Source organism: Eptatretus burgeri, chromosome 13, assembly GCF_056783735.1.
Source record: "Eptatretus burgeri isolate ZD-2024b chromosome 13, Ebu_testis_v1, whole genome shotgun sequence".
Taxonomy (NCBI): Eukaryota; Metazoa; Chordata; class Myxini; order Myxiniformes; family Myxinidae; genus Eptatretus; species Eptatretus burgeri.
The window spans coordinates 16,413,158-16,430,244 of NC_140973.1; the positions used below are offsets into that span (position 1 = coordinate 16,413,158).

General features: G+C 43.7%; 2 protein-coding genes across 12 annotated transcripts in view; one reads left to right on the forward strand and one right to left on the reverse strand.

Annotated features, from left to right (window-relative positions):
* Positions 1-12,381, forward strand: part of RNASEH2C (ribonuclease H2 subunit C) — a 45,902-nt gene extending 33,521 nt beyond the window's left edge. For 4 of the 6 annotated variants that reach the window (XM_085851306.1, XM_085851302.1, XM_085851303.1 and 1 more), the window contains exons 4-5: positions 11,183-11,302; positions 11,923-12,206. In XM_085851306.1, the coding sequence (XP_085707432.1) occupies positions 11,183-11,302; positions 11,923-11,976 (174 nt within the window). In that variant the 3' untranslated portion in view covers positions 11,977-12,206. The other 2 variants (XM_085851304.1, XM_085851307.1) reach the window with 2 other exon arrangements.
* Positions 12,253-17,087, reverse strand: part of LOC147013932 (protein transport protein Sec23A) — a 93,981-nt gene continuing 89,146 nt past the window's right edge. For 4 of the 6 annotated variants that reach the window (XM_085851297.1, XM_085851296.1, XM_085851300.1 and 1 more), the window contains 5 exons: positions 14,097-14,183; positions 13,783-13,938; positions 13,468-13,533; positions 13,104-13,121; positions 12,253-12,750 (listed from right to left, as the gene is read on the reverse strand). In XM_085851297.1, the coding sequence (XP_085707423.1) occupies positions 12,661-12,750; positions 13,104-13,121; positions 13,468-13,533; positions 13,783-13,938; positions 14,097-14,183 (417 nt within the window). In that variant the 3' untranslated portion in view covers positions 12,253-12,660. The remainder of the gene's footprint in view (positions 12,751-13,103; positions 13,122-13,467; positions 13,534-13,782; positions 13,939-14,096; positions 14,184-17,087) is intronic. The other 2 variants (XM_085851299.1, XM_085851301.1) reach the window with 1 other exon arrangement.

Sequence of the window (17,087 nt, forward strand, 5' to 3'; positions counted from 1 at the left end):
ATGTGCAGCTTTGTTCCTTCGCTCTCGTGAACGACGACTGGATTGGGGCATTGTTTCAATTGGATCGGACCAACCATATCATAAATGGCCATAACTTGGGAAACATACTCAGGTCCCCAGCGTCAATTGTGACGTCATATCAAACTAAGAAGAAGAAGAATTGTGACCCTCTCTCTCTCTCGTCCCCCCTCTCTCGCCCCCTCTCTCGCCCCCCTCTCTCGCCCCCCCTCGCCCTCCCCTCGCCCTCCCCTCGCCCCCTCCTCGCCCCCTCCTCGCCCCCCCCTCTCGACCCCCCTCTCGCAAGTTTCAATGAGATCGGACCAGTGGTTGTCGAGAAACGGCGGTCGCAGACACACACACGTACAGACAGACACACACACACACACACACACACACACACACACATAGATTGCTGGAATTATAGATAGATATATTTATTTATACATACATATTTATTTATATATATATATATATATTTTTATATATATATATTTATTATTTATATATTGTTGCGGTATTCGCGCCCGCCGGCGTGCTGACGGCCACGTAACTCGAATCGCGGCACGTCGCCCACCGGACGGACAATCCAGTCGTGACCCTCTCGGACTAACGCCGGGAACCAGTCACGGGTGGACCTTTCGGTCTCACCGCGATCGAGCCAATCAGCCCCCGCGTGGGATAGGGTTGCTCGCCAAATTCGACCTACCTAAGTACCCACGCGGAGGGTAGACCGGGCGATCGCACCTCGCCGCAGGTCGACTTCGGACACGGGCCACTTAAGCGACCCGTTCCGTACTATCAGAATAACCGAGCGGTGTTATCGTCGACCTCGACGGTACGATTAATTATCGGGCGTACTCAGCCCACTACCAACCCTTTACGTGAAGCAAGATGAGGGTTCAATGGGAGAAATGACGAAGCGAAGCGGGAAACAGTTCAACAATAAAGCACATTTATTCGCGACGAACGGAAAGCACACATATTCAATTCCACCAAAAGCACACAGAAAAAACACAATTCCATTTACACAAAAAGCAAATATAAAAGCGAAAACACAATGCAGAGCTAATACCGACTACCGAGCACACGGCAACACTTATACAATTCTACCTCACAGACGGCGCCGACAACACATACCCAAAACCAAGGAAAAGAATACCCTCAAGGATGAGGCGGGCCTGAGGCCGAGACCGGGTCGCGCCTACCCGTCTGGTGATGAGACGCGGAGCGGCGATGGCACCCCAACCCCGCGGGCCTCGCGGAGGGTGTCTGGCAGGGGGTGGGAAAGGGGCCCCCTTGGTCGCACTATCTCAGCGCGGGGGAAACAGGAGGGGGTTGCTGATGCTCGGGGTATAGAGGATCTTTATTATGTGCGACGAGCGTCTCCACCTCGGCCAGGTCGCGCTGTCGGCCTCCCTCGGGTGCAGCTTCCTGCACGACGCGAGCACCCCCTCGTCTGGTGTCGCCGCCTTTCCACAGCTCGTCCCCTCCGTTCCGACTCCAACGCACACGACGAGCAGCTCCACCGCCCGCGAAGTCTTGACCCTCTGCTTCCGACTCTCCTACTCTCCGCCTCTGGACTCTCCGACTCTCCACCCTCCGCCTCTGGACTCTCTTCACTTCTACTCCTCGTCTGGTGTCTCCTGACTCTGCTCTTCTAGACTCTCCTCTTCCCGCCTCTCCGACCGACTCTTCTTGACTCTCCGACCGACTCTCTTCTGACTGACGAACACGGTCCTTTTATCCCCCCGTAGCTTCGCCTTTGACCCCCTCCCTTTGACCTTTCACCTCGCTCCCCATTGGCCCGAGAAAAAGTGGGCGTGAAGGCTTTTTGATCCACAAATTTGCATATATCGATCGTCCTGGAGGCGGGGCCAAATCGTCCCTCGCTCACCGATTGGACGGCAAAAAGTGGGCGTGTGTCGTTTTTGAAGCACAAAATCCGTGATTTTGTACACGCTGTTCGGCGCGCGCCCTGCACGAGTCCAACACCGGTACCCACAGGCGGCGCAAGAACGGTGGCGATGCGACGGCTGCGAGGTGTGATGTGAAGGTCGTGGCGGTTGTGGTGAAGCGGCGTTGTGGTTGGTGGTTGATGTTGTGGTTGTGGTGGTAATCATGGCGGTTGGTCCAAAATAAAGATAGTAAAAGAAAAACGGCTATCCTGAAGAGTCACAGCACGCATAAATGACATGTATTCCCACTAGACAACGGGTTTGGGCCTAACTACACATATACTTGCCGAGATACCTCACCTAAGGGACCTGAATGGTGGTTTGCGAATTTGGTAACCACAACAATATCTATATATTATTCCTGTTATCGTTTGCGTGTAATTTGACGTATCTCCTCAAAAACTGCCGGACGGATTGTCCCCACTTTCGGCATGCGGGTGCTCTGTGGTCTAATGAACAGCATGGGCTATGTGAGATCGTGCCAGACGGACACGTTTGGGAATTTTGGGCCATTTTCTAATTTTTACGTTCATTTGCATGGCGACGTGTGACGTCACCGCTGAGAGGCGCAATTCCGTCATGACATTGGTCATTCGCTGACGTAATTCCGTCTGTCGTCGACAGACCGTCACCGCCGAGAGGCGGAATGCCACTCTAAGAAAACAGCGTCTGCAATGTAAAACCCTCTTCTGCACATGCTGACTACCTCAGAAGGTGAATTTGACACAAAAGATGTAACAAGAAACATTGTATTTAAAGTTACGATTTATTTTTTTTTTAAATGATTTCTGTTAACGTCTGTGCGTAATTTGACGTTTCTCAACCGCCATCGTTACCTGTGTTGTGTCTTGCATGTGTGATCTTCAAATTAAAGCGTCCAGCAGTCTTCGATCGTCGGATGTGCGCCAAAAAGTGCCGTTCATTGAAATTTGCATTCTGATTCTCGGTCACCCTCCACTGCTCCTGTTCATTCTAGGGCTTGGCCTATATCATGTTAAACTTGCCCCATCAGACGCCAACCTTCCAGTCACACTGCAGAGGATGCAATTTCCAATCAGACTCGCATACTCGATGACCAGAAACAAATCCCAGGGCCAAACATTTGACAAACTCGGAATATACCTTCCAGCCCTCGTGTTCTCCCATGGCCAACTATATGTTGCATTTTCACGTGCAAGAGGTTACTCCTATATATCTATCAAAGTGGACAATAATTCCTCACAATGACTATTCAGCAACAAGACACTCACCCAAAATGTCATCTACAGGGAGGTCCTTTCGAAAACTAAGGAAAGGTAACCATAGTGCATCACATCCCTCATGACACCCTCCCCAGCTTCCCCTAACATCAACTGTTAGCCTCATCCACCTTTTGCCACCCATTCAACTCCGTGCGGAGCACGGTTATATGCTAGTATATATTTATTTATTATTTATATATATATATATATATATATATTTATTTATATATATTTTTTAATATATATATATATATATATATATGTATATGTATATATATGTATATGTATATATATATTTATTTATTGGGAACCGCTTGTCCTATTGATATCAAACCTTGAAAAGGCACATCCTCAGGTCCCCAGCAATATTCCTGGAAAGTTTCAATGAGATCAGATCAGTGGTTGTCGAGAAACTGCGGTCACACACACACACACACACACACACACACACACACACACACACACACACACACACACACACACACACACACACACACACACACACACACACACACACATTGCTGGAATTATAGACTAGTGCGTGGCTATACGTGCAAAAAAAATAAAACTTTCAAACCGCGTGCCAGAAACAACAACCACACAGGCTGTTCCTTCGCTCTCGCGTGCCCGTACGTGCAAAAACAAACAAACAAAAAAACGTCCAAACCGTGTGCCAGAAAGGACAAGCACACAGGCCGTTCCTTCGCTCTCGCGTGGCTGTACATGCAAACAAAAAAAAAAAACTTTCAAACCGCGTGCCAGAAACAACAACCATACAGGCCAGGCCGTTCGTTCGCTCTCGCGTGCCCGTACGTGTGTGGCTGTACGTGCAAAAAAAAAAAAAAACAACAAAAAAAACCTTTCAAACCTTGGGAAACAGCTGTTTCCCTTGGGAAAATTCAAACCTTGGGATTAATTAATAATTTGAACAATTAATTCAAACCTTGGGAAACACTTGAGAAACAGCTGAAACGGATGAAGAAGAACGATATCAAACCTTGAAAAGGCACATACTCAGGTCCCCAGCGCCAATTGTGACATCATATCAAACGAAGAAGAAGAAGAATTGTGACGTCAATCGTGCAAAGAAAAAGAAAAAAAAAAAAGACAATTGTGACGTCAATATTATGTCATAGCACCGTGTCCTGTCATTGGTTGGCAAATAAATGGCCATAACTTGGGAACCACTCGTCCGATTAATATCAAACCTTGAAAAGGCACATCTCCAGGTCCCCAGCAATATTCCTGGCAAGTTTCAATAAGATCGGACCGGTGGTTGTTGAGAAACAGCGGTCGCAGACACACAGACACACAAGCAGACACACACACACACACACACACACACACACACACACACACACACACACACACACACACACACACACAGAGATTGCTGGAATTATAGATAGACTAGTACGTGCCCGTAAAAAAAAAAAAGAATAAATAAATATTCCAAACGCGAGAAAGCAAACAACAACCACACAGGCCGTTTCTTCGCTCTCGCGTGCCCGTACGTGCGTGGCGCGGAAGTTTGCATATCACAGTTACGATGATTCGCAATTTAGGTTTTAATGGCCAATTATTCAATTAGCGCCAACGTATTTTGCCTTTTCGCAATGTCATCGCAAGGAAAAACAAAAAGAAGAGAAGAGAGAAAAAAATTACTTCCTGGTTCGGAGCATACCAGCTCACTCTGATGTTACCGAAATTTTTCACCGTCTCATATGAAAACGATCATAACTTGTGGCATTGTGTTTATCTATAAATGCCCATAAGAAATCGAGAAATTATTAGAATACACGAAGTCATCACTCTCCGGAACATGAGAACATGTTTTGACAACATGAAAAGCTTCACCAAAAAAAATTTGTGTTTTAATTTCGACTGTAAAAATGATTTCTTCGCGTAATTCTTCAATTTAAAGGTAATTTACTTGCTGGAAGGTAAACGTGCAAACATTGGTTCAGTTTGAAAGCCGATTTCCTTGAATCCCGATTTAGCACGACCCTGCTTTTTTCGTGATGACATTTTATGGACCTCAACGATCACATTATAACAGGACCACACTGTCGTTTATTATCATTATGAGGTATTATGTACTGTACAGCGTACATAATTGTATGTGCTATTTTTATACGACTGGCAGCGCTCCGTCAGCTACATCACTCGGTGATAGGAATTTCAGCTACATTTTTTTTTTTTCAGAGCTGGCAGATCCGTTGTATATGCGATCCGTCATTGCCCGGAACGTCGCTAAGCAGCGCATGACTGTATATATATATTTTAATATATATATTGATTTATTTATATATAATATATATACAGTAGACTAGGCGAAAGTCGTCAGCGTCAAAAAGTCCCGAATTTATCTAATGTTAAATCCCTTTGAATAAAGTCTGTAAGTCGTCATCTCTAAGTCGTCAGATGTTGTCCGTTCCCGCGTAATAGAAACTCAAGTAAATTACCACACCTAACTCGTCACACGGAACTTCTACCTCGTGAGAAGCCAGATTTCATGGAATCCTGATGCGCGCTCATTGGCTTACACCGCCAGTGATAGGCTATTTATTACTGCGCTGCGTTCAGCTCAGGCAGCGTGCCGTCCCACATGAATCTGAAGAGGTAGGCAGGCTGCGCAATGCAGTCTCTGGCGAAGGAGTAAAGGATCGATTGAGCTTAGTGATGAAGTCCGATCATGATTTTATATTGGCTTGTTTTGTACATCACCACACTCACTTTCACATAGGTATTGTGTGGTAGTCATCACGATGACTGTGTGTCATGTAATTTGTCGATGGCATATGAGTTTTCATTCCATATGAAAACTCATTCTACATTCATTCCAATGAATGAATTCTAACAGCCATTCATTCCACATTTGTCGATGGTCATGTGCCATCTCTGATGGTATACGAGTTGTCTTACAGTTGTTCATTATCTTTACTTTTGATAAAGTGATTCATGAATTCCATCTTTGCTTGATCACTTTCCAACTAACCAATGAACCCCCACCTATGCCCCGAGGATTGTGTTTCCCTTTTGGTACAATAGCCGGCTTAGAGATTGTTGCGTCCTCTCACACGTACGTGTCCAGGCCACGCGCGACTTCATCCTTCACCCCACAGTCATCAAGAATGTTCGTATACGCGTAAGTCGTCACTTTTTTCTCGGTCCCGATGGTGACGACTTGCGCCTAGTCTTCTGTATATAATATATATATATATATATATATATATATATATATATATATATATATATATATATGTATATAGTTACGTTTGAGGGGGGTATGCATTCAAAGGGTAATTAGGATGTTTAATTAGGTATGCCATGCTGTTCGAGTTTACCAGGATCTCGATGTAATAAGTAGCAATTCAGTGGTGATAAGTTGTCTAGTAAATGTCCATTTCTTTAAGGGGGAAATGATAATTGTCACGTAATTAGACAGGGAGACGGGATAGGGTAAGTGTGTCTGTGTAAACCCTTTTAGAATTCCCTGGAGGCTTGCCGTGACATCACAGGACAGTGCTGCGGATGGCTCCGCCCTGTGATCACGATTGGCGGAAGGCGACGGCGGAGGGCCAATAAAAACGGCTCGATTGGAAGTGACGAGGACTCGAGGATAAAAAGGCTCTGTTCGGGGAAAAGGCGAGGAGGAAGAAGATCGGTACAGAAAAACCGTTCTGGTGGAGGCTGTTGTGCTGGGAGCGTGCTGTTTGTTGCGCTGTTTCGATCCTGGTTTTCATCGTGTCTTGAGGCCCTGCTGTGCTTCGTGCCTCAGCTCTGCTGGCTCTGAGTACGGGGTCGAACGGCGGGCGGACCTGCCTCCCTCTCCTGCTCGCAACTTGGCGCCAGAACTGGCTCCCTGGCGGCTGTGAGCGGACTTGGGCTGACACCAGGAGGTCGACAGTATCACGGTGTCTCCTGCCCCTGACGAGCGCAACGCCAGCTCGTCCGGCTCCAATCCAGGGACTGTTGCGTCCGCACCACGGGCCAGCCTGACCACCAGGACCAGCTACGGGGTGTGTGTGTGTGTGTGTGTGTGTGTGTGTGTGTGTGTGTGTGTGTGTGTGTGTGTGTGTGTGTGTGTGTGTGTGTGTGTGTGTGTGTGTGTGTGTACCTGGTGCCTTAGAGGGTTTGAGATTTGTATATTCATTGGAATTGTCTGTTTTCCCCCCACGCCCGAACCCACACCACCATCCCGTCGAATCGCCCCGGATCCCTCCTCTTGCCGAGTCTTGTTATTTCTGGTTAGAGAAATAAATGTTATCAACTCAGTGAAAAGCGACTCGTGCCACCTTCCTCGTCCCGTTTGCGGTAGAGCGATTAGAACCGCCATCTTTGGGTTATGAATAAATAAACCGCCTCCATCGTTTCGGCTCATTCTACGTTGGCGGAACTGTTCAAGTCCCGTGGACGCCACAATATATATATATATATATATATATATATATATATATATATATATATATATATATATATATATATATATATATATATATATATATATATATATATTTTTTTTTTTTTTATGTTTGAGCGAGTTGTCCTCCACCACATGTCATGGTTTTTTTTGTATGCTTATGCAGTTCCATACCCCTTGACCAATTGCCCCTAAATTTGCTCTAACACAGTATTTTAAGTTGCAGTAGGTCAACGTCAACATTAAAAAAAAAAAAATTGCAATTCATCAAAGTGATGTTAACACAAAACAAGAAGTAACGGTGCCCTGGGGGGTGGGTAGGGAGAGAGCTTGGTTTATGCCTCGGCCGTTCACCTCGTGTTCAAAGGTGAATTATATTTGTCTGGAATGTAGCCAATTGCATTAAACTATTTTGATTCCGTATGCAGCATGGGAATTAATATGCAAAGGGCCCAGACTCGTCACGAGATGACACTGAATGCTAGTCTGAGCACGATCCTGTTTGACCTCAAACAAGGACATGAGCCTCGAGGCCATTTGGCCCATCGCTGCCATGGTGCACCCCCACATTAATTTTTGTTGCAGCTTTAAACATCAATCTTTTTGATGGTGTACCAAAGTCTAAATAACCTGATCTTGATCAAGTGACCCAACTTGTCAGAAATATACGGCACAAAATCCTGCAGAAAGTATCCATTTAGTTTTTGGATATCAACAGCAAATGTAAAAACAATGTGATGCAATACAGATAATTTGCATTTGGCACAAGCTCAATTACAAATGCCCAGCCGGACGAGCCCCATTTTTCTTACCGGGCCGGCAGCTCATCGAACGTGTTTTCTACTTCCGCCAACAAGCTGTCCAGGCCTGTGCATTTGACTGGTGATCATTGGAGCTGGAATTTGGAATTGTGCAATCTCTGTCGAAATGCACTATGGGGTCTTTAATCTTCACCAGCAATGTTCGCAGATGGGTCCTCAGCTTAATGTCCATCAGAACACTTATTGATGCAATGCCCTCTCTGGAAAGCACCAGGGTGACAGTCTGGTTGGGAATTGGACCCAGATTAATTACACTGCCCTATAAGCTATCCTGTTGGATTCAGGAAAACTCTAGTTCTCTCTCTTTTTCAATCAAAACTAAATGAAATAAAATGAGAAAGTAGAATTTGACGCAAATGCATCTGGATATGCCTCCACCCACGTTAGATGTCAATCCACTGTTACGTTTGATCTCAATTAATGGTCCCTTGAGAGAAAGATAAATAGAATGGAGAAAACATCAAATGCATTTAACTTGAGTTATGGTCGGCAAAATAAATTTCAAAGGGCATGTAAACTTTACCCTTTGACCTGTTCAATCTAAAATTTAATCGCTTCATCTTTGTATGACAGTCCATAAGTGTGTCAAGTATGGTTGAAATCTGAGTGGTTCACATTTTCAATTAAAGGGCACTTAACCTTTGGCCTTTGACCTTTTGAACCCAAAATTTCATCAGTTCATCTTTGTATTAGTCCATAGGTATGCCATGTTTGGTCAAAATCCCTTTAGCAGTTCACAAGTTATCACGGTAATGCAAATCTGCTACTTTCAGCTAAAGGTCGCATGACCTTTGTCCCCAAAATCGAATCTGTTCATCTTTGCATCATAATACACCTTTATACTAAATTTGGCAAAAATCAGTAATGAAAATCTGATACTTTCAGCTAAAGGTCACATGACCTTTGTCCCCAAAATCGAATCTGTTCATCTTTGCATCATAATACACCTTTATACTAAATTTGGCAAAAATCAGTAATGAAAATCTGATGCTTTCAGCTAAAGGTCACATGACCTTTGACCCCAAAATCGTAATCTGCTCGTTTCTTAAAGGTCACATGACCTTTGACCTTTTCAACCCAAAATCAAATCAGTTCCTATTTGCATCATAACACATCTTTGTACCAATTTGATATATTTCTTTTTTTTTTTGAATCTTCAATGGTTCACTAGTTATTGCAGTAACAAAGATTGATCACGTATGGACGGACAGACGGAAACATGGACAACCTGAAAACATAATGCCTTTGGCATCTCCAGTGGCAAAGTCATTAAAAAAACATTTGGATTTCCTTTAAATAATGGTAAGCCACCCATAATATTTAATTTGACACTGGCAAGCCCCCGCCTCCCCTTACTCTCCCTCCCAAAACACCCTGTCTTTGCTCAAGGACTCGGTGGCATAATGGTTGGAGTGTCCGCATCGAGTCTGGCAGGTCAGAAATCGGTGGTTCAAACCTCATCCAAGTCATACCAAAGACTTTTAAAATGGAATGTGCTGCATCCTTGTTTGATGCTCAGCATTTAAAGGATAGAGCACAGGAAAAAAAAACAACCCATAGATTGGCATCCATGGGGAGGAAGAAATTCCTCTTTGATTGCCCTGCTGAGTGCAGAGATTACAGACATCATAGATGCAACTGGTACCCAGTGCTCTGGGAAGTGGTCACTTCCCCAATCTCTGGCTGTGTTTGTGCGAGTCAAGTCTGGTGTTGTCTATGTATCTGTCTGCATGCGTGTGATTTTTGCCTCCATGAGCCTTAAATAAAGGGGATGTTGTTTGGCTAACCCTCAAATTTACTTCTTTGGTCATTCTCTGATAGATTTCCACATGCTCTTACCAATGACTGCAGTATTTGCAGTTCATATCTACTCATTATTGGCAATGTGGAACTTTGCAACACTGTAGAATTCCTTCCTCTGACATTCTCAGATGCTCATCTTGTAAAAACCTTCATCTGTTCAGAAAAATTATCTTTACTGTGGGTTGCTACGACTGCACATCTTACAACCCTGGAGGTTGTAAAATCCAAGGCTTCAAAGGTAATTCTCTCATGAAGCACAGGATATTCTGTTCCATTGTCAGCCTTGCAGTCCTCCACCAGCTCACATATCTGGTCTTAAACCCTCCCCTGCCTTTTAACCTATACAACCCAGAAAATGAAAATGCAGTAACCCCTCTTGATTCCCTCCTCACACATAAGCTTTCTGCTGCCCTCCATACCTTTGTTGTCCCTTCTCTCAGGAATCTCCTCACTGATTTTGATAATCCAAGTCCCATCCTTCCCATCCATTCCTTTAAAATGGAAGAACCTCACATTTGCATGTCATCCCCCATAAGGCCAAAAAAAAAAATGTTGCATTGGCGTAACCCGCCCAACCCTAAAAATTCCGCCGACCCTACGTTTTTTTTTTTGTTTTTTTGTTTTTTTGCTATCAAAATTTTGCCGACCCTATTTTATTGCTATTTTTGTTGTTTTGCTATTGTTTTCAAGTATCTTGTTGATTGCGATCGCGATCGCAAAAACCCGGAAGTGTTTCAGACAGAACCCGCCGACAAAAAGGGTGGTACTCGAGCCGGGGGAGATTTTGGGAGGGATTTATTAGGAAAAAAAAAAAAAAAGATCCCGACCGACCTACCCTATTTTTCAGTGACCCGTTACGCCAATGCAACATTTTTTTTTTTTTGGCCTAACCTTGCCATTATGTATGCTGAGCCTTTTGTGACGCATTTGCCCCGACAGGAGCGCCACGCCAGGACGATGAACAAGTTTTCCAAGCTGACATACTGGAACTTGGAGACACCTCCAAATCCAGATGACTGCTTTGCCATGGCAATGACTTGGCCAAAGCTGGCTGATCAAGTAAGTGCTTAATACAGCTTGATTAATTATGTATGAATTTGTATTTAAAAACTCAAGAGGTGCATATTATTACTCTGTGCACACGAAGCAAAAAGCAGCGTGAAGGATTGGGTTTGTTTTGTTCTGTCTGTTTACAAACGTCAGTTTCTAATCGAGGAACAACTTGATTTCAATTGAATGTTTTATTTTCAACACAAATTGGAAAATGAACCTGCAGTTTAGCAGTCAGTCCTTTCGCTCAGAATTTGTCCCGATCGCACATGCGTAGAGTGAGATAATTGTTTTGACTCTGTCTGCCTGCCTGGCAGTCAAAAAAATTGAAAATCATTCCAAACAGGAAACTTACTGTTTTTAAGGATGCCAAAGGACACAAACAGGCATGAATAATGAATGTAATGTGTTAGATAAGGTGGTGTGAAAGATGCTGCTTCAACAGTGGTAACCTTTTTTTGTTTGTTTAATACATTAAAATCTTTATTTTATTTCAATTTAATTATATGCTTGAACTGTAGAACACAAATCACATTTCTACACTTTCAAAACCCTTTTGTTTAGCAGTACTTAGACAAAATATTATGGCATTTTACATCATTACGACCAATCAAATTTGCTGTTCGCAGACCCTGCCCATGTCCTGGTTTCTCAAGACTGTATTCTGCAAACTCTCTAATTGAAAGCAGTTATGTCATGTCATGGAGGTCCAACTATGTATCTGGTTCACCTTCAACCATTCCCATTCAGACTTGACATCCCCCACTCACAACACCAATAGCAGATAATGTGATCTTTTGATATACCACTGCAGTGAATAATTTTCAAACAATGTAATATTCTTCTTTTCAGTTTTTTGCAGACATTTTCATGATAAGACAAAATAACCTTTCATCCCCGCCCCCTCCCACCCTATTCACAGATCCATGCCCCCGTGGAAGACTGAACCGTCATTCACACAGATTCGGATAAATTTTATTTTTCTCAAAATGTATTTTGTACCAAAACTGTTTGATGTGTTTATTTGCTTACAATGGAATTAAGATTTTCAAAAAGAGAAAACAAAATACACAATTCATTTCACCAGGTACTGTTTGTTCGCTGATGTTTGATGCTTTTATCAACGAAATGCAAACACAACATGATGAACTATCCACGTGAATTTAAGCAATTGTGCAAGGCTTAGACGAGTTTCGAACAAACTTCTCATAATTTGGACAAATTGAGCAGGTGGTGGTACGGCGTTCAGCTTTGAAAGAAAGGGTGGGGGTGAGCCGTTGGCCGACAGCAGAAATGAATTGGCACAAATGTGCAAAGAGAAGCGAACGCAGCGTGTGGTGAAGTGCTGAGCTGTCAGACGACGTGGCTTACGTTGCACTAGACACTGCCAACTTCTTCAGGTGGTCCATGAAGACCTGTAAGCTTACATCGTCTGTGAGAATGGGGGCACCTGAATCCTGCACGGAGGGAGGGAGGAGAGAGAGATGCACGTGTTGCATTAAACTTAAACAAAGAGAGGAAATTGAGCGAATGTTGGCAAAATTGAAAGACAAAATGGAACATCAACGACCAATTTAAATGTACATTCTAATTAGAGTTGTGTACAGGATGTGTTGATTATGGAAATGTATGTACTGGAGATTATGCGTACAAATAGTGAGACCATAAATATGGAATAAGCAAAGCTGGTGGATTTCTCCACCATATTTGCAATCCCTTCAATTCTCGATCAGAGCCATCACAGATGGTACACAATTAATTAAACAGGCCACACTTAAAAGCTTGTGCAAGGATTTAAAACCGCTCTTACTCCAGTCATGCCAGGACGCTGCAGTCAGTTACCGGAAGATAAACCACGGAAGATGTATAACATGTAAGGAAAACAAAAACCGTTAGCATGCGTGATAGCTGCAAATCAAGAATCTGATAACTGGAAAAACAAACTGTAAATAAACAAAGGCATTAATAAAAACAGTGTTAAAATTCAAATTGCAATTGTTAGTCGTTTCAACTAAGTAAAGTTCATTCTGCATCATATTTTTTTTGTTTGTTTAAGAGTTACATCTTGAGCTGCACCACAATAAGTGTGTTGGTAAGTGCACAGGTTAAAATAAAGTACAAACGAGGGTTACACACTACCATCAGTCGCTCTACCACCGGCGAATCGGACGTACCTGACCCCAGGCATACATGTTGTTGTGCGTCTGCGATGGGTTGACTTTGGAGAGCAGGAATCTTGCCTGTATTTGTAAAATAAATAAATAAATTAACAGCTTACAGATGAAGCTATTCCCATCTGCTGAACAGTGTGAAAAAATTTTCTCCATGACTCATTTGAAGTTTGTCATCAGCATAATTATGGAAGCCAACATGTATGAGTGGAGGAAAAAAAAAACAACGAAAGAACGGCAGAGTTGGTTGTGCAAAGATGCTTGACTAAAAAGAGTGACCAATGTTTATAAATGAATGACAACCAGATGCGTGCGGACCTGGCTGCCACCGTGCTCGGTGACGATGTAGCGGGGCATGGGGAAGCGCGTCTGGAGGATCTCTTGAGCATCATCCACGGGCGCTTGGAGCAGCTGCCTAAAGTTTTCGTGCTCGGGGAGCTCTTGGTACCCTGCTTTACTCCACTGTGCAATGACCTGTGTGGAGACGAACAAAGTACGATGGGCATTTAATCTCCACCGAGGGATGGGGAGAGAGGGGGGCACAGCACAGCACAGCACAATTTATACAGCCTTTTAACTTTCAGGAACTTGGCTATGGGAGAGAAGCCTTTGGTTGTGTGAATGTGATTTACCTCGCCATGATAGATGAGGATTTGGAAAAAGGTATCCATGAGGAGAATACGATCCGGCAAAATGCTACTGCTATCCAACAACACGGGCTTGGGAAGAAGGGACATGGGCCAGTGAGGAGACAGAAAAAAAACAGCTCAAATATCATTTGAAACCTGGCACTTGAAGCTTCGCTTAACTGGTACAAGAACCAAGCTGACCTCCAGAAAAGGTCGTCAACTCATCACGCCCAATGAGATGCACATTATCGTTCAAAAAATTTTTTTTTTTAAAGCGTTTTACGAGCTCCCCTCTCATTCCCCAAATACTATGGGGAGAAAATAAATAACTAGGATCTTTGTTGTCACATGAACTTGCATGTGCAAAGGCAAAGTAACAAGTCATATGAGCCGCACACTTTCAATAAACTAAATTGTTCATGGTGTTGCATAAATCGTGACACCCCTTTAATTGTTTCTAACTTTCTTTGTGTTACCTCTGTAGCCAAATGTGGAAAGAGGTTATGTTTTCACTCTGTTCTGTCTGTCTGTCTGTCTATCTGTGAGCATGATATCTCCAAAAGTTGTAGACGTATTCAGATGAAGCTCGGTGACAAGAACCGATTGATTCAATTTTGGTGAAGATCCGGATCAGGATCCGATTAAAAAAAAATTTATTTAAGTGATTCGTCACCATTGAGAGATAGGGCTGTGTGGCACATGATATCTCAAAGTTATGGACAGGTTATGACAAAACTTTGTGGATGAGTTGGATCAGTGAGTAGAACAAGCCGATGAGATTCAGATCCGGCTTATCAGTGGGATACAACACGTAAACTTTTCAGCCTGGTGGAGGTATGCACTCTACTGAGTGCTTTTACATCAGTTCTATGATTATGAGACTTGGCATCATTAGAAAGAGCAACTCACATCATCAAAATTCTGATTACATGCTTTCCTTTTTTTTCTTTTGAGATCGATTGATTGAAAATTTATCTGCGAAGTGAACAACAAAAGAGTGCCCATGCTGGAAGAACATCACAAGAATAATTCTGCCGCCATTATTTTAAGGAATTTTCGAACTCAACTTTCCTGCTTATAATCGAGTTTGCTCTTTCTCATGATGCTGGTTTCACTGTCCATATGACTAAATCAAGCGTTAGGCATTTAAAAGTCACCTTTTTTAATGTGACACCCTCTCAGATTAAGATATGTCATTTAATCGACAAGTTATAAACTTGATCATGATATGTCATGCTGAACGTGCATTCAACCAATACTTTAATTTGAAATCCTCAGTTGATTTGATCGGGGCTCTTTTGAAACTTCTTGTCAAATGAGTGTGTAAAATTGGGAATGTGATCTCTTATTCCCCCCCCCCCCCCAAGAATTAAAAACAATAATAAAGCAATCATTGATGGAAGTCTATGGCAATTCAAGAGAAAGTGTGAGTGCATGTGCGTGTGTGTGCTTTCCTTTGATTTCTATACAATTCCATACCCCTGTACTGGGCCAATTGCCCCCAAATTTACTGGACCACATTATTTTCACATATGGAATGTGAAGATCACAATAAAAACTTTCAACGAGGTAATTTGGCCCATCATTGCATTGTTGCACTCTCAGATTAATTTGTTTTTGCTACAGCTTTAAACATTGATCTTCTTGATTGTTGGCTAAAGTCTAAATAACCCAATCTTGATCAGGTGACCCAAATTGTGTGTGTGTTTATATATATATATATATATATATATATATATATATATATATATATATATATATATATATATATATATATATTGTTACGTCTGAGGGGGGGGGGGTATGCATTCAAAGGGTAATTAGGATGTTTAATTAGGTATGCCATGCTGTTCGAGTTGTACCAGGATCTCGATGTAATAAGTAGCAATTCAGTGGTGATAAATTGTCTAGTAAATGTCCATTTCTTTAAGGGGGAAATGATAATTGTCACGTAATTAGATAGGGAGACGGGTTAGGGTAAGTGTTTATGCGTATTCCCTTTTAGTATTCCCTGTGGGCTTGCCGTGACGTGACAGAACGGTGTTGCGGATGGCTTCGCCCCCTGGATGACGATTGGCGGAAGGCGACAGGCAGGGGACCAATGAGGGGTTCCGTTGGAAGTAACGAGGACTCGAGTATAAAAACGATCTGGTTGGGAGAGGAAGGAGGAGGAGTAAGAAAGAAAAGCTCTCGTCGAGGCGGCACCACAGAGCTTTCTCGGGCTGCGCTTGCTCGTTCCTGAATTCGTCGTGCCTCGTGCCTCACCTCGGTTGGCTCGAGTTCTGCTGGCTCTGGGTACGGGACCGAACGGCGGGCAGACCTGCCTACCTCTCCTGCTCGCATCTTGGCGCTAGAACTGGCTCCCTGGCGGCTGTGAGCAGTCTTGGGCCTACACCAGGAGGTCGACACCACGAGGAGCAACACCGCGGTGGCTGGTTGGAGCTCACAGGCCGGGAACCGCGGTTCTGCGTGGAAGGTTTGACGGAACCTCTGCACCACCGTGTCTCCTGCCCCTGACGGGCGCAATGCCAGCTCGTCCGGCACCAATCCAGTGACTTTTGCATCGACACCACGGGCAAGCCTGACCACGAGCTATGTTTTGCGCGCGTGTGTGTGTGTGTGTGTGTGTGTGTGTGTGTGTGTGTGTGTGTGTGTGTGTGTGTGTGTGTGTGTGTGTGTGTGTGTGTGTGTGGGTGTGTGTGTGGGTGTGTGTGTGTGTGTGTGTGTGTGTGTGTGTGTGTGTGTGTGTGTGTGTGTGTGTGTGTGGCGCCTTAGAGGGTTTGAGATTCGTATACCAATGAATTAATTCTTTATCTCTTGCTGTATATCCTTTGGAATGGTTTGTGTGTTTTCCCCCACGCCCGAATTCACCCCACCTTTCATCGAATCGCCCACGGATCCCTCCTCTTGCCGAGTCTTATTATCGCTCTTGTTAGAAAAAGAAACATTATTAACCCAGTGAAAAGCGACTCGTGCCACCTTCCTCGTCCCGTT